This window comes from Cebus imitator, unplaced genomic scaffold (assembly GCF_001604975.1).
Source record: "Cebus imitator isolate Cc_AM_T3 unplaced genomic scaffold, Cebus_imitator-1.0 Scaffold172, whole genome shotgun sequence".
In the NCBI taxonomy this organism is placed as follows: Eukaryota; Metazoa; Chordata; class Mammalia; order Primates; family Cebidae; genus Cebus; species Cebus imitator.
Window position 1 is genome coordinate 3965799 of NW_016107487.1, and position 24751 is coordinate 3990549.

Below are 24751 nucleotides of genomic sequence, written 5' to 3' on the forward strand. Positions count from 1 at the left end.
CATGTAATCCTTACTATTTTCCTGTGGGCCATGACCTCCTCCTCTCTTCTCTAATCTGGCTCAGGCAGGACTGAATTGGTTGTTGTAATAATTAAGGCTGGTACTATTATTTTCACCAGTTTGCAAATGGAAAAACAGAGTCGCGGCTAGTTTAAATTCAGGGGGAATGGGAATTTGAATCCAGGTCTGGCTTACTGCTGCATGGATACTCCTCTTTCTCCAGGAGCGAGAGTTGGGGCTGTAGCCTAAAGAAAATGGTGACACGAGGGCAGCTCAGCAGGTCCCGACCTGGGATAATATTTCTGTTTCCTCTATTTAATTTTATTTTGAGGCTGGGTGTGGTGGCTTACACCTGTAATCCCAGCACTTTGGGAGGCTGCAGCGGGTGGATCACCTGAGATCAGGAGTCCGAGACCAGCCTGACCAATATGGTGAAACCCATCTCTACTAAAACTACAAAAATTAGCTGGGTGTGGTAGCACATGTTTGTAATCCCAGCTACTTGGGAGGCCGAGGCAGGAGAATTGCTTGAACCTGGGATGCAGAGGTTGCAGTGAGCCGAGATTGCACACCACTGTACTCCAGCCTGCGTGATGAGAGTGAAACTCCATCTCAAAAAAAAAATTTTTTTTGACAAATGCTTATTGAGAACTTATAATGAGACTGTGTTAGGTAGGCCCTGAATGCATAAGACAACGGCCCCTTCTTTGAGGAGCTCAGTTTTGGCGTGACAGAGGAAATATATACTTTCTAACTATGTAATCTTAGGTAAGCTATTTAGAATCTCCAAGTCTGAGATTTGTCGTCTGTGAAATGGTACCTACCTCAGAGGGTTGTTGTAAGAATTACATAATATACTCTATTTAAAGCATGATGTGCATTGAAAGTACAGGTATAGAAACAGATTTGCAATATACTGAGATATATGTCAAAATAAAGGGGGACAGAGTGTGATGGAAGGAGAGAAGAATAATTAATTTGTCCTAGTGGAGAGTGGGGGTAGCAGAGGAGAGGCAGATTTTGTCCTGAGATTTCAAAGGCAAGCCGAAATAGCAGGTGATCTGTGGAAGGTCAGAATTTCAGTGTGTCTGGAAAATGGAGAGCAGACTCTGGAGCATGCGGCTGAAGGTGAGAGTTGAGGCAGCTTGGGAAGGGGCCGTGTGCATCAGGTTGCCGGGGCCGGGACTCAGGCAAGTCTCCCAGCCAGGCTTAGAGACGAGGCTTTAACTTGCAAATGCCCAGGGAGAGGACTCCAGGCTCTAAGGTGCAAAATGCTTGGCAGAAGAGGGCTCAGAGGGGAGGTTGGTGCCTAAAGAGATACTTTCACCCCACCCCTCTCAAAAATCTGCTCAGGGTGGGCCCTGCTACTTAGTCCCTCAGGGAATTTCAGCGAAGCCAGATCATCATGAAGCACCAGTTCCTCTTGCTCAGAAATATCCCAGAAATCTCATCCATTCCTGATCAATGGATGTCTACTCAGGAAATTCAAAGTCCTGAGTGTCAACAACGGGCTTCCTAGCCAGTACATCTGATCCCAGAAAGGATTCTCCACAGGAGCCCTGGGCAGGCTCTGGGTTCTGTGTGTGCAAACAGCTGCTTTGGTTTAAATATTAATAATGCAAAATGAAATGTGTGGGGTGCCCGGCGCACCAGAGCCCAGCCAGTGTGCATTGATCTAATGTCCTCTGTGCTTGGGTTTGGAAAAATGTGGTCAGTGAATTTAATATACTTTTTGGCAAAGGGAAGATGACAGTTAACTTCTCTCCCGAGCCTCGCTAATGTGGGTTTTCTCCCTGAAAAGAGGAGGATGGAGAGTGGTTTCTCCTAGGGTGCCAGCAGGCCTGCTGCCCGGATTCTGTCATGGCCCCTCAGCTCTGCCACCTTGACACTGGCAGTGGGCTCTGGGGCCACAGAGCCTCCCATGGAGGGGGAATCTGAGAAGTAGCTGGACATGTTTGGGATCCAGCAGGACCTGGGAGGGGCTGAAATCCTAGCTCCTGCTGGCTTGGGCTCCTCCCTCCAGAATATTCTCTCCCCTTTTTGTGCCTGCTTCTTGGATCACCCCTTCCTGCTGTTCTTTAGCAGAGCTCATGGGGAGGATATTGGTGCCACTGGCTCTCTGTCACAGGGCCCCTGCGATTGGACAAATGAATCAAGGTTCCCACTGCCCTCATGTCAGACCTTAAGTGCTTGGCTTCCCTCAATCCCACTGCAGTTTTGAACCCTGGGGAGGCTCTGACTTGGCTGCAGTGAACAGCTTTCCTTCCATTCCTCCCGTACCCACCATTGCCACGAACTGTGGCCTCTTCCTCTTCCCCAACATCCCAGCCCTGGAGTCTTTCTCGCCAAATGCCACAACTCTCAACTGGCTTCTTGAGAAGGCCATAAATGCTTGGTGACATCACAGTCCCCAAGTTGGGGAGCAAGAGTGCATCAGAGGCCAACATTTCTGAGGAGGAGAAGTCACAGGCCCTGGGGTTGCCTAACAAAGGCGTCTGTGTGAGCGTGGTCACAGTACACTGTTGCCGTGGTCACAGAGCTGGAATCGAGCTGGCCAGGAATTCCCCAAAGTCTATCTCTGGTTTTATACAACCTGATAATGTTCCTGGCTAGAGGCCTCAGGAGATCATCCTCAGTGAGGGCCAGGAGACCCTGCTGGTGGCCTTGCTGTGGCCCAGTCTGGGGGGTACCCCAGGCTGGTGGGGGAAAACAGTCACCCCACAGCCTCTCAGGGGTGAGGAGTGGACAGGAGGCAGCAGGGAAGCAGCCATACACGGGGTGGGTGGATGCTGCACTCACCCAGCTCTGGGGCTCTAGCTGCGCCCCAGGCTCCAACTTCCCTGCCCGCCCCACTTGGCCTCCGGCCCTTAGGGAAGCTGAGAGAAAGTCTTGCCTGTTCTGGATGCTGCAGGCCAGATCGGCCACAGTGATCTCCTTCATGTGTCACCGCTGGCTGTAAGCGCTGTGTTTGGTTTGGCAAAACAGCTATTTAAATAGCAGTGAAATGTGTCACTGGAAAAAAAATTAGCTCATGTTTCCTTTGCCATTTCTTCATGATTTCCATTAAAAGTGTAACCACGGGTAATAAATTAACAAGATCTGTAAAAGCGACCATAGGAAACCATGGATCCAGAATTCCTATAAACTTCTAACCCATGGAGCTAAAAAGCAAGGCTACTTGGGGGAAGGGGAATTGGATCACCCATACTTCAGTTTTCTTTGTGTCTGATTCCTACCCCTTACCCCCTCCCAGCCTCCTGAAGTATGAAAGGAAGCCCTCCACTTCTTTCAGGGTTTGCTGTGGTTATCAGGGGTAAAATTCTTCACTTGGAAACCCCAAAGCCTGGGGGCATTGCTTGGCACTTCCTGTTTCATAAAAAAAGCAAGAAAAACAAAACAAAAATGCCATAATCCTCCCTACCAGAGTGTAATCCTCTTTCCCCACGTTGTGGCTGACCCGGGCCTAAGCAGAGTCCAGTTCTTGAATTCTCAGCTTTCTGTGGCAATCAGCCCCTTTCCCAGGGTGCCTGATGCCAGATTGCTGCTCAGTGTCGCAGACAGGAGCACTGAGGTCAAAGGAAAATATTTGCCTTTGACACAAAATCCAGTAATTAATGGATGGATGGGGAGCTGCAATCCTCACCACTGCTGCCAGCCCCAAACTCTCTCCTCTGTCTCCCCTTTCTCTCTCTCTCCCTCTCTCTCCACAAGGCTTGTTTGTACTGGGCTGGCACACAGAATCACAGCAGGGACCTGAGAGTCTTTCTGCAGATAGTAGGGTAAGATAGTTGCCACTGAAGAAGGTGACCCTGAAGAATGTGTTTGTTGTGACGGACAGGGGAGGAGCCAAGGGAGTGCAGTGAAACTGTTCCTTGGCTCCCCATTGAGTGTGGGAGCCGTGCCTTACCACGGGTTGGGAGCCTGGGGGACAGGACTGGAGGGTGTGTTAGTGTTGCACCCAAGACTGAGAAAGGGGAGACGGTCAGGAGAGCATGTCCAGTGTTACACCCAGGACTGGAGGAGGGGGAGAGGACGGAGGACTGTGTTTAATGCTATACCCAGAGGCCGGGGGAGTAAGGAGCAGGACTAGGAGTGTGTTTAGCATTATACCCAGAGGCTGGGGAAGTAGGGGTCACGACTGAGTGTGTTCAGGGAAACACACAGAGACGAGGGGATGGGCCAGAGGACTGGGGGAATGTGTTCAGTGTCACATGGAGCTGGGGAAGTTAGGACTGGACTGGAGTGTGTTGAATGTTACACCCAGGGCCTGGGGCAGCGGGGGATAGGATTGGACAGTGTATCAGTGCACCCAGGGCTTGAGGAGTAGAGGAGAGACCTGGGGGAGTGTGAGTGTCACACACAGGGCTGGGGGAGCAGGGAAGAGGACCAGGGCGTGTGTTCAGGGACTGCACTGCGCGAGTATGTGAGTGGGCCACGCAGAGTCAGGGTATAGGGTCTGGCGGGAGTGACGGGGAGGCAAGTGGAAACCAGTTCATCTGTTTTTGCCTCTGGTTCTCTGTGGCTGTTATCACTCTGTTCTTCATGGTCCCTTGTCCCCCTGTCCTTCCTCATTATCCCTTTCATGAACCTCTCACCCACCTTTATTAGTCTAATGTGATGCATCTTTTAGTGTCCTGTTAGGTGGAAGATGGCTGAGAAAGGGCAGGTTTGTGCTGTTTTGGAAACCCCAGGTCATCCAAGCCCCAGGACATCCTCGATTTCTGGAGCCCAACTCCTCTTGCACAGGAGACCCTGGGGCTAAGACGGAGTTTTGTGCAGGCAAGTCTTGTTTCATTTCCTGGAAGGTAGTGGTGTGGAATGTGGAGACTCAGGAAGCTGTTTGTCACAATGAAATTAGAGAGAGATTTGAAATCAACACCTTCCTCCACTGATTTGCATTGACATCTCCTTCTCTTGCCCACAATTCCTGAACCTTTCATTCTGTCCATACGGACACCATCCTCCTTTGTCAGTTTCACCAGCATCTTTCCCCTAGGACTATCAGGCTTTCTTTGCTCATCCCCATCTATGACACCCGAGGGACTGGCTCCTTGATAAGCCAAGGGTATGCAGCTCTCCCAGACTCCCTCTGGGAACTTGGATTCCAGAGGGAGCCCTTTCTTTTCAGTCCCAGGCTAAGGGCACTGCTAAGGCACCTGCTGTAATGAAAGAGAAACATCTGCTTGTTTTGTTTATATTTCATCCAGATGTTTGGGTGCTATGTAGATGCAGCCTGTGGGTTGTCTGAATGCTGTGACTGGAAACTGAGCTTCCCTGTGCTTGGAGCTAGGAGGCAGACGGGGGGGACTTTGAACTGAGAAGGAAATGGGGCTGGACTGCAGACCCTGACTAGGGATGGGGTGGGGAGGGGCGGGAAGGCAAGACAAAGAACGTGGGGAGGATTGCAGCCCAGCCGTGGCAACAAGTGGAAGAAGGTTGCTCATAAACATCGGATCTGTTTAGCCACCAGTGGAGGCAAGCACTTGCCAAGTCTTGATTTTGAAAAACTCCCCTTTCTAGTGCTTTATACCACGTCCCGGATGACGGAGTGAGGGCCTACTGTGTGCTCTGCAGGCCTCACCTGCACCCCTGACCCACTGCTGTCTGTATATCCTGGTTCATGGTTGGGAGGCAAAGAAAAGCAGCCCCAGGGCCTCTAGCCTGGAGCCCAATTAACAGTGCCTGGCAGTGAGCGTAAATCACCACACTCCCCCTTTTCCTGGGCTCGGGGCTGGAAAGTATCAGAACTGTGCAAATACTTGGGATGTTTCTCTTTATTAGTGATAAAATATTGGACGTCAGCATGCGCCATTTCATGCCCTGCCTCCGACAGTTGGAGCAGTAATTGTGATGAATGGGGGCCTAGGGGCAGGGCTGCAGGCGTTTAAGAAGGCTCTGTGGATTGAAAATATTAGGATTGATTAAAGGTCAAATACTTTATAAATTTATCAGTGCTAGATACACTCTCCCCAGGTGGGGGCTACCCTTTCAGGCAGTTCAAAAAAGAACTCAATATGGTCGAACGCTCTCCTGCCCCTTCCTTCCTGTCCCACCACATTTAACCTACAAAACTGATTCGATGAACAGACATTTTCCTGTAATTTGTGTGCCCTTTTGCTTCTCCTGCCAGGAGACAAGTTCGGCACAGACATGTTTGGGAGGAGTCTGCCCATTTCTCACTGGAGAAAAAAGAAAATCTTCCCTTAGACTGAATCAGTGGAGATAGAAGCTGGTTGAGGCTTCCAGGTGGCTCTGACTTGAGCACAGAGCTTCCCAGGGACATTATCAGTAATAGCTATTACCCACCCAGGGAGCAAACAGGGAAAAAAGGGGGTCTGGGCTAATTCTGTCCTTTGCAAAAGGACGGGTTTCCTGTTATTACATAAAGAGATCTTTGCAACTCTTTGGCTGCTAGGAAGCTCAGAATAAAATTCCATGTTTCATTAGCACAGCAGACCTCTCCTGCCTCCTTATGATAAGGGTCATCTTTTGAACAAATGTGTCTTGAAGCAGGAAGCTTTCTAATGCTGGGGATGAAGAAGGGAATGAAATAGATGAAAAGCCCTGCCCCATGGAGCTTATATTCAAGGTAGGAGAGAGAAAATAAAAATGTATAAATTATATAGATATTAAATAATAATCAATGCTAAGGAGAAAAATAAAGTAGAGGAGGAAAGGGAGTAGGAGGGCAATGAGAGGAGATTGACATTTTGGAAATGATCAAGGAAGGCCTCTCTGAGACCTGGAGGAGGTGAGGGAGTGAGTCAGGCAGTTACTAGGAGAAAGAGTGTCTGCACACTTGTTTAATTGTGCTGGCACGTAAGTATTTCAATATTGGCTGTCCACATCCTTTTCAAAATTTTGCATGGTATAAATAAAAACATATGCAGAAAATGAATGAGGGAAAATAGAACCTGTTCAGTGAAAGAGATTTCCAAAACCCTAGACCAATGGTTTGCATCAGAATCACCTGGAGGGCTTGTTAAAACAAAAATACCCCCAGAATGTCCAATTCATTGGCAGTTTGAGAATTTGCAGTTCTAGCAAGTTTCCAGGTGATGCTGCTACTTTGCTGCTGATCCAGGGAACACAATTTGACAACCACTGCCCTAAGCCAACAGCGCATACTCACAGGTGAGTCTTCCTGGGAGAAGTAAACTTGGAGAACACTCTGGGAAGAAGGATAAACCAATTTTTCAATCTCATTCTTTAAATCAAGAAACGGTAGATGTTAAATCAGACTGTGGGCCAAACTACAGGTAGGTGGGGAATGGGTCAGTTGGTTGAAGTTGAAGCTTCCTTCCTTCCTCCAACATCCTGGGCTGAGGCAGAGAAGAAAAGAGCCAGCAGAGAAAGGAAGAACACCTGGACCTGGGCAGGCTTGGTGGCCAGCTCAAGACTTGGGAACGGGAAGACAGGGAGGTGAAGGTTACAGAAGTGTTCTTCCCTCTAGACTAAGCCTCAGGACGCTCTGCGGGTAAGGGACACACACACGCACACACACACACACACACGCTTTTCTAAAGGCAGCTTTCCCCAAAGGTACTCCATGTAACACTCCTACCAGGGGATATCCATAGATGTCACCAAAAAAGGATTCTTTTGTGAAACATGTTTAGCTCACACTGGGTTAAACACATTTCTTTATTGCAGGACCTTGCAGGCTCTCTAATACGCAAAGTGCACTGTGAATCTCCCCACATGAGAATCTAGTATTCAGGGTTTCAAAACTTTTTTGACTACACAATCGTCTTTACTTTTTCATTGTATAAGACCAGTGTACAATGGGATATGCTTTGGAAAACGCTGCTCTTAGGACTAAGTGGTCTCCTTTAAACCACACTGATGGGTAAAATTATGAAACTCTCAACCAGCCGAGAACTCAGAAAGCATCTTCAGCAGTGATGCAATCAGTCTTTGTTTTTTTAAAGACTTCCAGTTGGGTTAAAAGGGTTCCTAACTCTGCCCAGGGTTCAGTGCCAGTCCGTAGGGTCCCATGAGTCTTGGAGGCAAAAGCCTGGACTCCTGAACTTTATGTATTTAACATGGACAGGACTGGGAGGTGCCATCATTCCCATGGATACCTGAGTCTTGCTTAAACATACTCCCACTACACAGAATGTGTAGAAGTGTGTGTTGACTAGCTGGGCTGGCAGAATTGATTGAACAGGGCATGGATACTGCACCGAATCAGAGTGCATGGCTCCAGCCTGTAAGCAGGGCCTGCAGCACTGAGAAGGGGAGGGGCATAGAGGCACAGCTGGGTCTGGAGAGAACAGCAGCCCTGATATTTATGACTATGATGGTCCTTCTCTAGTGGACCTGCTTTGGAACATAAATAAACTTAACAGGCTTCAAATAATTGTGACAACTGAGTTTAAACCCCAGACTGTGGTCTAGGGCAATGGATATCTCTCTCCCCAGAAAGCATCGTGCAGTCAGCCTCATGCCAAAGAGACAATTTCAGTCTTGAGCATAGCAGCACCATTGACCTGTTGGTCTTTGGGCAAACAGACTGGGGATGGAGAAGTGGCCTTGGGAGTGAACCAGAGGAAGGAGGTCCATTCTTGCAGAGTGTTCCAGTGCCCCAGGCTGAGATATATTACTTACTTAGTTCAGCCCACAACCTAATCGGACAGATTTCAGATGTGGCACCTTCTTTGTGGGGAAGGGTAAGCCCATCCCTTTCCCCCTTCCCAGCTATTTCTAGAAGCTGTTGCTGAGACATGTAGAATTATAGCTTTGGTTGAAGGCACAGGGAGATTTTGAACACTTTCTATGTGTCAGACAACACATCATCTTGTAGGAAAGAAAGACACATCTCTCGTGCAGAGCAAACTGGGATAAAGGGCCATGATATACAGTTATAAAGAAAATGAAGGCGATAACATGGATTAGTTTCTGCTGAGTAGGGATGGGACTTTCCAGGGGAGAGAGAGACCTAAACAAAAGCACAGAGATGAGGGAGTACCAGGAATGTTCAGAGAACTGTGCGGTCGAGTGAGAGAGCAAGCAGAAAAAACGTGTTGGAGCCAGAGCTCAGAGTCTTTTCTTTCATCCTGCAGGATTTGGCTTTCATCAAATAAGCACTAGGAAACAGTTTTATTTTATTTTTTAAAAAGTTAATACATGCGTAAAGTCTTCAAACAATACAAATGTGTATTCACTAAAGAGTGTTTCTCCTTCTCCTCCCTGATCCCTAGTCACTCAGTTCCCTTTCCAGAAGCAGTTGTTATTACCAGTTTCTTGTACATTCTTTCAAAGGTATTCCATGTCTTCGTAAACATATATGTAAATATATCTCCCTATTACTTTTCAAACACCAATATTAGCATCTTATATACACTGTCCTGTACTTTGCACATTATACTTAACCATAGATATTAGAGATTTTTAGGTGGAGCGCATTGCAGTCTATAGTTAATGTAATAGGACTCTATTGATGGACATTTGGTGTTTCCAATCTTTTGCCACTTCAAACAATGATGCAGTGAATATCTTTGTATGTGTTATCATTTTGTGCATGTATCTATAAATTCATAGACTTGGAATTGCATGATTAAAGGGTATTTGCATTATGATATTGATAGACTTTACATTAAAAAATTTGATGCAGGGGATACTGGGACCAGGTCTATTTTAGGAAGGTCCTTTTGGAGGCAATGGGATGATGGGCAGGAGGAGAAGAGGCAAGTTTGGAGAGTGCTGTGATTAAGCCAGGTGAGATGTGATGGGGGAAATGGAGTGAAGGATGAGGATGGAAGAGACACAAGTAACTGATCAGATGTTACTAATAACATGGCAGAGGAGAAATCAAAAGACAACTTGGAGATGCAGAGCCCCACGATGGGGATAGATTAACCAAGAAATAGGAGGTGAAGCTTTTACCAGATTCATAAAAAAAAAAAAAAAAAAGAAATGTGTCGGTGTAGGTAGGAAAGCAGAAAGCAAAAAAACACCACCACCTCAGGACCTCTGGAGCAGAAAGTACACTGGTACTCAAAAAAATGGGAACTTTCCTAATGTCCCCTGGAAATAAGTAGATCAGACCCAGTGTGGTTACAGACAAGAGAGAGGTTAAGAGCATGAACTTTGGAATCCTTAAATTTGGGGTTGGGCGGTGGCTCACGCCTGTAATCCCAACACTTTGGGAGGCTGAGGTGGGCAGATCACAAGGTCCGGAGTTTGAGACCAGCCTGACTGACATGGTGAAACCCCATCTCTACTAAAAATACAAAAATTAGCCAGGTGTGGTGGCGTGTGTCTGTAATCCCAGCTACTCAGGAGGCTGAAGCAGGAGAATTGCTTGAAGCCGGGAGCTGGAGGTTGCAGTGAGCCGAGATCACGCTACTGCACTCCAGCCTGGGCAATAGGGCGAGACTCCAACTAAAAAAAAAAAAAAAAAAAGGAATCCTTAAGTTTGCGAACAGTTTATGAGTTGCATTAGTTAGTTTAGGTTTTTAGCTGGAAGCAACAATCACCAGATTTCAGTGGCTTAAGACAATAGGTTATTTCTAGCTCGTATCACCATCCAGTGTGGGTTGATGAAGGGGGCTCTGCTCAAAGCAGTTGTTTAGAATCCTGCATTCTTACATATTCAGGTTCTGCCCTCTCTAGGTCCTCAGAACACTCTCCATTCAGTCATTGAATAGGAAAAGCGAGAATTGTATATGGGCAGGAACTGAAAATGACGTATCTCACTTCTATCTACTTTCTGTGGGTCGGAATTCAGTCAGATGGCTGCATCTAACTTTACAGGAGGGAAAGTGATATCTTGTGTGCCCAGGAGGAAAAAAAGAAATGTCTGATGAACACCTCGCCAACTTCCGCTTCCAAAACTGTGTGTCCTGGGAAAATTACTGAATATCTCAGAGGCTCAGTTTTCCCATCTGTAAAATAGGAATAATGATACTATTATCTTCTAAGTAGGATGCTTGTGAGAATTAAATTAGTTTACGTGTGTCTGTCATCCACTTAGCCTGGCATAAGTAGATGAATGGGCACTGTAGCAAATATGTGTGCATATTCATAGCATGAGCTCCTTGGTTGTGACCCTCTGAGAGCAATTGTGGTGGTTTTTCCAACCTTTCTCTGCCCACTCCAGGTCTGTGCAGAGGGAGGAAATCTTAGTCTGTTTATGACTGACCTACACCATTCTGGCCCCAAAGCAGATTTACTTTCTCGAAATAAATCATTTGGTTTGGCTGACTCCATGGATCAAATGCATGAGATTATTTCCAAATCTCACTATGCCTGGTCCATGTAGACAGAGCTATAACCTCTGCCAGACAGCTCTGCTCATAGCATACGCAGGCTGCAGAAGGATTCTTGTTCACTCTTTCATGTTATTCCCACACTTCAGAAGTCTGGAGGGAAGCTGAATGTTTGCTGTTCTGGGATCATTTGAAGCCGGGCATGCAAAGAGTTCTGAGTCACTTTCAAGTCTGCCCATAGGAAATCTTTCTTGGCAACCAGACAACTAGAATTAGTTATTAAAGGCATGTCAAATGAATAAAGACACCTCTGTGAGGAAAACCGCAAGAGCAGTTACTTTTTCTAATATGAATAGGAGGCTAATATCAAATCACCTTTAATTTTCCACTCTTTCTTTGCTCTTTCGATAGTAGGTCAAATCTAATAATACAGATACAGTGGAAAACCATTTCTGTTTTCATCTATCACAGTACATATGCCCACTGCAGATGTATGTCTTAACAACCAGGGTCTGGAATTTAAATGAGTACCTGCACACTGACAAGGATGTTTCTTCCAGGAATGTTCTGCTGGGTGCCAAGCTTGTGTTGCCCTTATGGGCTGTGAGAAGCTAATCCGTGAGATGGAATAAAGCATGGTCTTGTATCTAAACCACACATCCTACAGAATCCAGGACACAGCATTTGCTGAAAGGCAAGGATGACCATGAAGACCCAGTCACCACGTTTCCCAAGGACCCGGGGAGAAAAGCTATGTGAAGCCACTGTGTAAACACAAGCCTGCTTTCCAGATACGAGTTTCCAAAGGTCTGGTGAACTCTCTTTTCCATGTGGCCTATATTTAGGGTCACTATGGGTAGATTTGTGGACAGGGGGAGCTTGTGACCAACAGGGAGTGCTGTTTAGTGGTTAGGAGGCTCCAGAATCTGGCACATTGCCTGGGTTCAAACCCCGGTGGTGCTGAGTTTTGTTGTTATAATAGGCTAGCTGCTCTGTTTCTCTGGGGCTCAGTTGCCTCATCTATAGAATGGGGGTAATAATATCTACTTCACATGGTTGTTGTAAGGATTCAATAAAATAATTCTTAGGAAGCACTTAGAACAAATGTTTGGCATCGAGTAAGCTTTCAATGAATGTTGACTATTTTCACTAGTGTTATCAGCAATATTATAGTCACCAATGACGAAAGGATCTCTGCATGGATGGGTTGCACAAACTCAAGCTACATGGACTTCATATGGAAAGGAATTTAGTTGTTTTAGGGAAACAAATTAGTTTCTCAAGTGTAGCCACCTTGAAAGCTGGGTAGACATGACTTGAGGCTTCGTGGTAAAGTGGTGAAACTGCCTTCACACAAAATCCCTCCCAGACAGGCAATTTCATACTCTGTAAACAGAGGTTTTGACTGAAGATCAGAAATACAGACACCATTTGTCTTTGTCAGTTCAGGCTGCTACAACAGAATACCATATACTGGGTGGTTTAAACAACAAACGCTTGTTTCTCACATTTTTGGAAGCTGAGAAGTCCAAGATCAAGGCACCAGCAGATCCAGTATCTGGTGAGGGTCCTCTTCCTAGAGAGAAGACAGATGGCTGTCTTTTCTCTGTGTCCTCAAATGACTCTAGTCTCTTTTTCTTCTTGTAAGGTCACTAATCCCATCATGGGAGCTCTGTCCTTATGACCTCATTTAAACCGAATCGCCCCCCCAAAGGCCCCACTTCCTAATATCATCCTGTTGGGAATTAGGGTTTCAACATACGAATTTTGGAGAATAGAAACATGCAGTCCATATACCATTTAACTGACCACACTTACTCCAGCCTTCTAGAAATTAACTCCCCATCCGCTGAGCTCCCTAAATAAGTCTTATGTTATGAGTTTTATATGTCTAAGAAATTTGCATGCCTTTTTCTTTAACTTTTAAAGGCTGAGGGGTCATTTTCCAGCATTTTCCCCTGGACCTAGGTGTAGGGCAACCTTATGGCTTACCTGGCCCTGCTCCTCACCTTTAGGGTAACCCTTCCTTCTCCCTGGCAGCCTCAGGCCAGGGTGTGGCTCTCCAGCTTCCTTTCCATTGACATTGAAGGTAAATCTTCCATGGATTTTGGATCCACACCATGTGGCTGCTGTGAGGTTTCTGGGTTTGTTCTGGGAGAACTGAGATGGGTTGTGTTTCAATTTACAGGTATAAACCAGGGGACTGGCAAGAGACTCGCATGCTCTCTACAGGCAGTTAGCAAAATAAGATTAGGGAAGTAGCCAGAGAATTCAAGACAGAACTCTTAGCTGTTTTTGTCGTGCTGTCTCCATGTTTGATAGTTTTAGATGCAATCACTGTTTAACTGACCAGTCAACATTGTGGCCTCAATTTTGTGCATCAGTTTCTTGATCATGACTTCAAACTGTGAATTAAATGAGAACAAGTGATTTTTTTTTTTTTTTGCTTGTTCACATTCTCTATTTTCAAAAAAGGATCTATTTTAAGGTGGCTAATTTATCCATGTAGAGCTCCAAATGAAAATGGCAATGGAAAACTTTACTTTGATACTGGGATATGGCCATCTGTTTGAATGTTTGCCTTTATGAATCAAAGCAAGCAGTTGATTGCAGTTGATTGACTGGACTATTTTTTTTTTTTCCAACTACTTGTGAGGCTCTAGAAACACCGCCTAAGGCCTTTGGCGGAGGATGGAGCCTGTGTGTGCACGTGTGCATGGGTGTGCGTGTGTGTGTAGAGAGTGGTGTGTGAACAAGCACTGGTGAAACAGACAATAAGAAAGCAGAAGTGCTGAGTGTCTGCTCTGTGCTATATGCTTTATTGCATACAGCCCTTGTAACAAACCAAGGAGGCAGATATTATTTGCATTGCATATGAGGAAACTGAGGTCAAGGAAGGCGAGATCGTTTGTTGAAGCTCCAGTGTCAACTAGGAGGAGGCCCTGTGGCTCCAAATCAGTCCGTCTGACTCTAAAGGCTGAGCTCTTCTCACTCTGAGGAGGGAGGTGGCAGAAAGAGAGGAAGAAAGCCAGAGGAGGTAGAAATATGGAGAGAAAGGGAGAGAATACCACAGGGATAGGGGCTAAAAATCCTGGAAATACGCATAATGAAGTCTGAAGTCTGAGCCATGGTGCTAAGTCTGCCCCTGACTGTACATCTGACTTTAAAGTCTTTAAGTTGGCTCTCTCCGCATCCCCACGCCCCATCCTTCCCATCCTCCCTTTCTCATTTTACCTGGTGGAGGCCTGACCTAACATCATGATGCTGGAGTCCGGATCTCCTCCATCTGTAACTGGGATCCCTCAGTGGTGGTGGGGAGGCCAGGACCCTGCTTAGGGGCCACTGCCTGGGCAGGAGGAAACTCCTTCAGCCTCTGTCCTGAGCTGGGTCACCTGTGGGAGGGTACCCAGGGCCCAAACGTGAAGGAGGGCTGGCGCAGCTTCTTGGCCCAGGGCTGACCACTCTCAGCATCTCAGGCCGGCAGCCACTGAGCACCATCTGCCTCATTTCCTGTGCTTCCCCCTAGTGAGTGGCGGCTTGGACTCCTGGCCACAGGCAGTTCTCCTGAACAGGTCACCAGGGCTCAGGACGAGTCATCCAGATGCAGCTGTGACAATGTGGCTTTCATCTTCATCACAGTTGACCCCGTGGGAGGAAAGTCCCCTTTCTCCCGCTTCAGCCCACATTTCTCTTCCCAGAGCAGCAAACTGTCACCCAGGAGGGGCTGCCACTTCCCTGGTCTTGGGAACCTCTGCGGAACCTCCTTTCCTGAGCACTCCTGAGTGAAGAGCCAAGCCAGGGTAAGCCTGTGCTTATAAGGCCTCAATTTTAGATTAGATTCCCAAATTTAATTTCCTATTCCTTAATTTAATTCTGCATTTTAGTTTTGTTTTTATTATTTACATGGATTCCCTTTAATGATTCCAAATTGCTGCTGCCCTCTAGCAGTATTTTGTCTTAGGTTAACTTCTTGAAAACCGATCAGCATTGCAGTTTATTCCGCACTGGGTTTCGTTATTTTCTGAAACGAAGCACAATTAAATTAGAATAATGAACATGCTCTTTAGAGGATTAATTCATAATAAGCAGGCCATGTGCTACAGCTCACAGAAGAAAGGGCACAAGGATTGAAAGCTGTTTTTCCTGCCTAAATATGAAAAGTACATTCTGCAGTGCAGAACAAATCAGCTAATGACATCCAGAGCGCTGGCCAGCCCCAGAGCGGCACAGAGCTGGCATCTTGAGTTAGCGCAATCCCTACCGACGCTGCTGCCTACCTTTACTCACCAAGAAGACTGGCAGCAGGCAGCTTGCCTGGCTCCTCTCTCCTCAGCACAGCTGATAGAAGCCACTGCGGGCCTCCTAAATTCTAACCCCAGGAAGCCCCTAAATTCTACCCCCAGCTTCACAAGCTTCATCCTCAGAATTTTCTACAGCCCATTCTTTCTTTCTTTCTTTCTTTCTTTCTTTCTTTCTTTCTTTCTTTCTTTCTTTCTTTCTTTCTTTCTTTCTTTCTAAGGAATGTTTTACTAGCTCCTGCTATATACCAGGAACCCATGGGATGGCCCACCCTTGGGACACATTAGTGAAGAAAACATACAAAGACCCCTGCCCTATTGGAAGTTATATTTGAGCAACTAGAGACAGATAATAAATGGTAAAAATAATAAGTAAATTGTGTATTATGTTAGAAGGTAATGAGTGCTAAGGAGTAAGGGGGGTTGAGAGTGGTGTGTGTGTGTGTGTGTGTGTGTGTGTGTGTGTGCGCGCCTGTGTGCTTTGCAATTTTAAATAGGATGGGTCATGGTAGGCTCATGGAAAAGGTTTCAACTGAGCAAAGACTTGAAGGAAGTGAGAAAGTGAGTCACTTTCAAGCATGTCACCCAGGTCAAGTGTGTTCCAGAAGAAACAAATATAGCAAAAGCCCTAAGGTAGGATTGTGACTGATGAGTTCAGGACGGATGGGGCCATGGGGTGCTGAATGGAGGGAGGGAGTGGGAGATGAGGGGGACCCCATCAAGTGGGGCCGTGGCTTTTGCTCTGAGAGAACTGAAAGTCAGGGCAGGGTTTTGAGCAGAGGCAGGATGTGGTTTGACTTTTACTAAAGGATCTCTGGCTGCTGACTGAGAATAGGCTTTATGGGGTCAGGTAGATGGAAAGATGGAAGATGGGAGACCTGTCAGAAGGCTCACAGCTTATGCCTCTGAAACTCCAGTCCCAGGTTTTCCCATACCATGTTCTCTGGGCCCCCAAAGTGCTGAGCTCAGGCCTCACAGCCAGGCACAGAGGCTTAGAGTCTCCTGCAGTCCTCTTCCTCCCAGAAGGACCAGAATATTGTTTTTTTAAACAGCTAGAGCTCGCACGCAGTGAGAATGTCCAGACCACATATTCCTCGATTGGCCCTGGAGACCCCTCTGCAGCCTCTCCCAAACCCTCCTACTGACCCATGGACCAGAAGGCTGGATTTTGCAATGGTAGATAACCTGCAGGCAGCAGACAGCTCTGCACTGTCCCTTTGGTTTTCCTCAGGCACCTCTGAGAGGGAGACACCCTCTCAGCCAAGTACTCAACATGAGAAGGCTTCTGCTGTGCAGCTGCCGGAGAAGCAGGGGATAGATCAAAGCAGGAGAGGACCAACATCTGTGGCAACCAAAGCAAGCGCAAGGTACAAACACATCAAATGAATAAATAAGCAGATGGATGATTGATGGGTGGGGGAATGAATGATTAGTGCATAAATGAATGATTGATGAATAAACAAATGTATGGCCTGGAGCTGTCTCCTGCTCCCTGCTCTTTGGGTGTCTTCTCTCCTGGGAACCAAAGACTAAAGATTCTCCCATGACCTTCACTTCTGAAATTCCCTGCTGGAGTTGGGATTACACCTGCTTCTGAGCCCAGAGGTGGGGGAGGCTTTGGCTTAGGATCAGTGGCCTGAGGCTGCAGGGGTGTGTTGGAGGAAGGAGGCTGGAAGCAATTGGAGTTGGGCTGGAAGACACCTGGGCAGCTTGCAGGTTTTGAGGGTGGAGAGCTCCAAGGATCTGGAAGGAGAGAAGGGTGTGTGGGGAAGAGGGGAAAGGAGTGGTTTGGTTTTTCCTTCCTGGTCCCACATTGGACATTCTGCAGATGCTGGGCCTTGGGTTGGTCTCATTCTAGGGCCTACTGAATATTATATATTCAAAATACATATTATATATATATATATAATTGATATGCTACACAGATATATAATATATGTAATATTCCAGAAATATAACTTCCTCTAATGCTGGTCCATGCATTCTCAATGCATGTCTCAGTGGAGCATTTGACTGTATTATCCCAACAGGCAGAAAGACTTTAGTAACTGAAGTTATCAGAAGCTTCCCCAAAAGGGACAGGCTGGCGAAGACGACAGCTCAGGCCTAAGCACTGGCACCATGCAGATGCTTGATGTGCCCCCACTTCCAGAAGCTTATCTCCCAGTGAGGCCAGATCCTTGTGCCTCTGGTGTAAAAGTTCCCTACTGGGGGAAGGTTTGAGGAAGCAATGTCTAAAGACCCTGGGTCACATGGCTCCACTCCATTTTGGAGGTGCGTCTTACCTCGGGATTCCCATAGAATCTAGTTTGGGGCCAAAAGACTGCTCCTAAAGAGTACATGTACACAGTCCACTTTATATTCTAGACTTTGATAATCATGATCAAAATGGCTTCCATTTATTGAGTGCTTACTAAGGGCTCGATGTTGGGTTAAGAGTTTTGGCTGGGCATGGTGGCTCATGCCTGTAATTCCAGCACTTTGGGAGGCCTAGTTGGGCAAATCACCTGAGGTCAGGAGTTCGAGACCAGCTTGGCCAACATGGTGAAACCCCTTCTCTACTAAAAATACAAAATTAGCCACACATGGTGGTGGGCACCTGTAATCCCAGCTACTCAAGAGGCTGAGGCAGGAGAATCTCTTGAACCTGGGAGGTAGAGGTTGCAGTGAGCCAAGATCATGCCACTGTACTCCAGCCTGGGTGACAAGGCAAGATGGATTAAAAGAGTTTTGCATTCTGACTGGCATGGTGGCTCATTTCTGTAATTCCAACACTTTGGGAGGCTGAGGCAGGTGGATCACCTGATGTCAGAAGTTTGAGACCAGCCTGGCCAACATAGTGAAATGCTGTCTCCACTGAAAATACAAAAAATAGCTGGGTGTGGTGGCAAGCGTCTATAATCCTGGCTACTTGGGAGGCTGAGGCAGGAGGATCGCTTGATCCCGGGAAGTGGAGGTTGCTGTGAGCTGAGATCACGCCACTGCACTCCAGCCTGAGTGACGGGGTGAGACTACATCTAAAAAAAAAAAAAAAAAAAAAATTGTATTCTTATGTCATTCAATTTTCTTATGAACCCTGGGATGTCCCTCATTTTACATATGAAACTGAGGCACAGAGAGGCTAAGTGACTTGCTGGTAAGTGGTAGAGCCAGAAGGATGATGGCCATTTGGAGTTGAAAACTGATGGGACTTTTCCTGAAGCCCTACTCTGGCAACTGTGCTGAACTTTCACTCCTCTAGCACAGAGATTCTTAACACTCTGGGGGCTACAGACCCCTTCATGCAAGTGATAAGAGTGTCCAGCCTCTTCCTCAAAAGTATACATTTTGCATTTTGCACAAGTGCATTTTCCAGGCAGTTTTGGGGGTCTATGCAGTCCTCCTGAACTCTGTTTTAGGAATTCACTTTCTGCAGTGACTGTTTTCCTTTCTCATAACCTTGAGGGCACAGGGCAACCCTCAGGGCCCTCAAAATCACCTCAGTAGGGAATGGAATCAGACAGGACAGGTTAATCAATGAAAGCTCACCTCCTGCTCTTTCCATAATTGCACCCCTGCTTTTTCATCCTAACAGCCAGCACTTAGGTTAATTACATTCCAGTAAGGCTCCCAGGTCTGGGGTCTCTGGAGTCTGCCCTGGAAACTGTTGACATGCCATCTGCTTCCAGAGGATTCTGGAGACCAAGACAGCCTTTTAAAATTCTTCATTGTTTTCTTTGCTATAAGAGAGATAAAGGACCCTGTAACAGATCTCGTCCAAAATCTTGCTTTCTTAACCCACCCACGTCAGCCCTGAAGCTATGGAGGATTCTTTGGTCCCAGGCTGTCTTTCTGAAGTCAAAACAGTGGCACCTATTATTCCAAGTCAATGACCTTTGGAAATACCTGGCTTGGAGTGAGGTGGCCACAAATTGACAGGGCTGGCTGGGTAGAACCAGCTCAGGGCTGGAGAATTAAAAGGCTTAGGAGCTCCATCAGGGGCTGGGTATTGTGCTGCCTCAAACACCACCAGCTTCAGTCATTTATTCATAAGATTTATTGGAACCTCCTAAAAGGGTATCTCCTCTGCAAAAAAAAAACCCCACAATGCAAGGAAATATATAATATACATTATAATATATAACATATAACGTATATCATATATAATATATATTATAATGTACAGTTTAATATATAATATATAATGCACTGCATATTATAATATATATTAGGATTATATTATATATTCATAATATGTAGAAATAATATTTATTCCTATTATATATAGTTATATATTCAAAATATATATTCCATATATAATTGATATATTACACAGATATATAATATGTGTAATATTCCAGAAATATAACTTCCTCTAATGCAGGTCCATGCATTCTGCAGGCACAGTGAAGTTCACACAATTAACAGAAAAAGTGCAGGGTTCATAGTGATTTGAGTTTCACTTTTTTCCAAATAGAGATGGCTCTACTGCTTGCCCCCACCAAAGGAATGAGGTATAAAATGGAGAGGTCTGGTGTTTGTTATATGACTTACAGATGCCCCCTCCCCCACCACGGCCCTGGATACTTTCCTGCAAAGAAAAGTTTCCTCTGGGACTCTTCATTCTCTCGGGTTTGAACCCCAAGAAGCCCTCCATAAGCCCAGCTCCCTTGGCCTGCATCCACAGGCCCAGGGCTGATTTTCTCATCCCTGCTGAGACCCCTGCTCAGAGGAAATGGCTTGTTTGGAGATGGAAGCATTCTTGCTGCATGAGGGAGAAGAGATGGAGTTTGGCCTACAATGCCATGAGTATTCTTGGGTGGTTAATCCCCCCTCCAACATTGTAATCCTGTGGCTGATCTGTGGTTTAGCAGAGAGAGCATTGATTTTCAGAAAAGCAGGCCAGTGTTTGAGTCCTTGCTCTGCCAGTCGTGAGCTGTGTGCCACTGGGAAAGTCACTTCACCTCCTTGCATCACAGTTTTTCCCCTGTGTGTGGAGGGGGACAGGAGGGACATTTACTTTACAAGATATGGCATGGTGCCTGGCATTCTGTACGTGATTTTCTTTCTTTTCCTGAATGAAGGCACAAACTTTTGAAGCATTTTGCAGACATCAGAAGGTACTATTAGGTTTTTCTTTATCAGTGCATTTCAGCCTCATCACCCTCCCACCCCATTCCTGTCTTCCTTCTCTTAACCTCTTCCCCTACCTGTAGCAAGTAGTCTAAACTCCAAATCAGAGCTGCAGGCATTTCCCTGCAAATCTCACTAACAGGTTTAGCATCCCTCCTAAGATTCATAGCAGTCACCAGTGCAGCCTCAGCAATGGAGATGCCTATGGACAGGTCAATTTCTCCATCCCTGCCTCTTCTGATGTCACAGCAGGGTCTTAACATCTAAGCCTGTTAGGGCTGCTACGCACTTACTGTGGAGAAGGAGACTGCAGACTTTTCATGGCTTGGGGTGGGTTATAAATGGGCATCAGCCTCCTGGGGCTGAGCAGGAACCAGTGGGTGGGAGTGTGATGCTGACTCCCTTCACTTCATTTGACCATGGCCATTGTGGGAATCACCACCATCATGCTCACCCTCGCTGCCAGCACCCAGCGCCCTAGTCAGAGCTGTCTCAGGGAGCTAACCCCTAAGACACAGCAACCAAACCTTAAAAAGGACCCCAGACCCACCTTTTTTGGGTAGATTTTGCCCTCTTACAAGTGGAGTGTTTTACATGGAATCTTGAAGGTAGAGGTGGGGGTGGGGCAGGGGGTGGGGGTGGTAAGCGGATAACAGGAGGAGAGAAGGGGTCAGAATAGGCCACAGGAGATTAGGGATTTAATTAAACTGCCTGTTTGGTTAAGGGCTTTTAGGTGCAAAGCTGCTTTGCATGATAATGGCAGTTTAGCTGAATTCCATTCTACTGAAGGAAACTTTTTTTTTTTTTTGAACCTACCCCTCCCAGGAAACTTCTTTTATACTTAATTACTGTGGCTCATAAACCTGGCTTCTCTCTAATGCCCCTCCCCAGGGTAAGCAGGGAAGCTCACCTCTTAGCTTCGGTCATGCTGGCCACTGTCCTGGACAAGCCCCTTGTCATCTATCCCATCCATGAACCAGGAAATATCTAAGTGAGTGGAAGGCCTTTAAGATCACCCAGGAAAGTCAGGTCTCGCTTAAGGGGGCGACCGCTGAAGTCCTTTGATAGGGTTCCCAGCCAGCAGGGGCAACCGAGAATGGCTCCGGCTTAGGTTACTGAAACTTGCCCCGGGGTCTCCGCTCCCAGAAACCCCAAACACCAAACAGGACTAACATTTCCCTGGTAGGTTCCTCCTGCTGAACAGCGTCACTGGACAAGCACAGGTGTGGTCGTTTAAGTGAGCTTGGTAGGGTCTGGACCAGGGGGAGACTCCCTGGCTGACTTGTCTGGGTGGCCTGAGGGTGGAGGAACTGCATCTTTGGTGGTGAAAGTGACTGCTTTTCAGGCAGAAGGACAGCATTCAGTCCTCATCAGGACACAAGGAGTGGATGGAAAGCCTGGTGGGAGGAGCAGAGAGCCCTGATACAGAGAGGGAGAAGCCACAGGAGATGGAGACTCCAGCACACTGGCAGGGTAGGAAAGGGTTAAAGGGTTTGGGAACTCCTGTTTCCAATCACTTGTCAGCCAGCTTTGCTCTCAGCCTTATCAGCAGGGATAGGGCCGCGCCGGGAGAGGCTCTGAGAGCTCTCATTTCCAAGCTCTTCCCAGACTCGGAGCTCTCGGTGTTCTCATTGCCTTCTAAGGGCTCCTGGCTCAGTCTGGGGTGAGGGCCATGGGGAGGGGGCTGGAAACCCAAACACATTTAATGCAGTAGAGTACAAGTTACTAAATACAGCCCGGGGTTGGTGGTGAGGCTGTCGAATCTCAGCAGTAAACCTTCAGAATCCAACTGTCCCTCCTCCTCTCCCCTAGTGCAGGCTATGTCTTCGCTTTCATTCAACTAAAGCTAAAACTCCTCATTGTTTTTCCTTTTTACAGTTACCCCGAGTCAGAAATCTTCATCGTGTATTTGTGCAGTTACTTTTGGAACTCAAGTAAAGGACTTTACATGTCAGGTAAAGATGTCTTGGTAAGACTTGGTAAGATGACCCACGATAGCCTTTTGGGAGACATACAGTTTTTAGTTCTGCCATCTCGTGGTTGCTACCTACCCAGTTTCAACCATTAGGTGATTTGGTAAACCTGCTTTCTGTATCTTCATTCAAGTTATTGGTTTAAGAGACATTGTCTGGGAGAGGGCTGAGGGCAGAACTGTAGGTCATGCCAATACAGACTGTCCCCTAGACCTTGAGATCAACCCATGGTCAGTATTTTTTTGGGTGTGGATACTGTTATTGAACCAGCTACTAATTCCTTCTATTGTGCATCTCTAATCTATAATCCACCAAGGATCCAGAAGGCTGCTATGAGAAAAGGTATTAGGTTGGTGCTAAAGTAATTGCTTACTATCAATGAAAATAATGGCAAAAGTAATTGCTTACTATCAATGAAAATAATGGCAAAAAACTGCAATTACTTTTGCACCAACCTAATAAAAGTTAAAAGCACCTTTCTATAATCCAATACACTTGGTCTCATGAATCTCCCTAATTTGCCATTCTCGTGACCCTGCTAAAGTAGAAAGTAAAGTTGACATGGTATTTTGCAGTAGATTAGAGACGTTATGAATGCAATATAAGCATCATAACCACATTTTTGTAAGGAGCAAGAGTTGCCTGCCAAGAAGAACAGTGGTATGCATGACGGGCATGCCAGGGAGCTGGCTCTTTAAAAAAAGAATTGACCTAGGAAAGAAATGGGGAACAAATAGGGATTTGAGTTCGTCAAGGGCAGGGACTGGGATAGTAGTTTGTAGGAGAGGTGCTAATTATTTGGGGGGGGGCATAGGGTTCTGTCCTGTGACTGCAAGAGTAGATATTGGGCTGGAATGCAGAGTATCCCCTTGTGTACAAGCCACAAGGCCTCAGCTCTCCCAGGTCTGGAAACTCCAGAGGTTCTGAACACCTCAGGCTATTTGCTGCCTCCATGCCTCTGCCCATGCTGCCCCATCTGGAATCCCTTTCCTTGCTATCCACCTGGTGAACATCTGCTCATCCTTCTTTTTCTTTCTTTCTTTTTTTTTTTTGAGACAGAATCTTGGTCTTGCTCTGTCACCCAGGCTGGAGTGCAGTGGCATGATCTCAGCTCACTGCAACCTCTGCCTCCCAGGTTCAAGTGATTCTCCTGCCTCAGCCTCCTGAGTAGCTGGGATTATAGGCCATGTGCCACCATGCCTGGCTAATTTTTGTATTTTTAGTAGAGACAGGATTTCAACATGTTGGTCAGACTGGTCTCAAACTCCTGACCCATGATCTGCCCGCCTCAGCCTCCCAAAGTGCTGTGATCACAGGCGTGAGCCACTGTGCCTGGCTTCATCCTTCCTTTTCATTGCAAGTCTGATATTCTCTAACAAGTCTTCCCTGCCTCCTTCTCCCCTCCAGTTCCAGACTTCTCAGGTAGAGCTCACTACTCCCACTATGATCTTGTGTAGACTTCTGTATTTGCACCAACATCATTTTATTACATGTAGGTTAAGAACACAGAGTTTGAAGTTTGGCAGACTTAGCTATTAGCTGTGACTTTGCCTCTTGCTATAACATCTCTAAATCTCAGTGTCCTCATCTGTAAAGCTGGGGTAATGATAAATACCCACTAGGACTGGGATGAGGAGTCAACAGAAAATGAACACAAAGTACTGTATTCCTTTTTCTTGTATTCCTTTTTTCTCTCTAGAAAAAAATCCAGGAGCTTTGTTTTTCCATATCATTGATAACGCTGCCACCATTTAGTCCAGAGGAAGAGACCTGTTTCTTCTTTGGGGCTTGACCTTTCAGCCTCCTAGCAGTGGTCTGCTTCCACTCTAAGCAATCCAGTCCATACTTCTAGGTTTGTGCACCTAGCTCTTTCATGAAGGTGCAGAGTGACCTGGATGGGACCTATGTACCCTTGAGAGCTTGAAGAGCCAGCTTGTTAGTGCCTTGCTCCTAATTGCAGGCCCTGGCCTCAGGTTCCAGGTGAGGTATGCACACTTTGGGCACACCAGGCTGCTTCTCAAACTCTGATTTGGGTCCCATCTCCACACTCTTCCAGCTGTCTTGTCTCCCTCTAGCACTGTCTTTGGGCTTACATCTTCTTTTCACCTACCTTTTACTCTAGGCTTTCAGATTCTGAGACTTTCAGCTCAAAGTA

At 46.5% G+C, this 24751-nt stretch overlaps 1 protein-coding gene across 1 annotated transcript in view; it reads left to right on the plus strand.

Moving 5' to 3' along the window:
- The window catches only part of LOC119473645 (uncharacterized protein C2orf91-like), a 56984-nt gene that overhangs the window by 22741 nt on the left and 9492 nt on the right, over window positions 1–24751 (plus strand). Inside the window, exons 2-3 of the mRNA XM_037744404.1 lie at window positions 16743–16878; window positions 22502–22578. Of these exons, the coding sequence (XP_037600332.1) occupies window positions 16743–16878; window positions 22502–22578 (213 nt within the window). The remainder of the gene's footprint in view (window positions 1–16742; window positions 16879–22501; window positions 22579–24751) is intronic.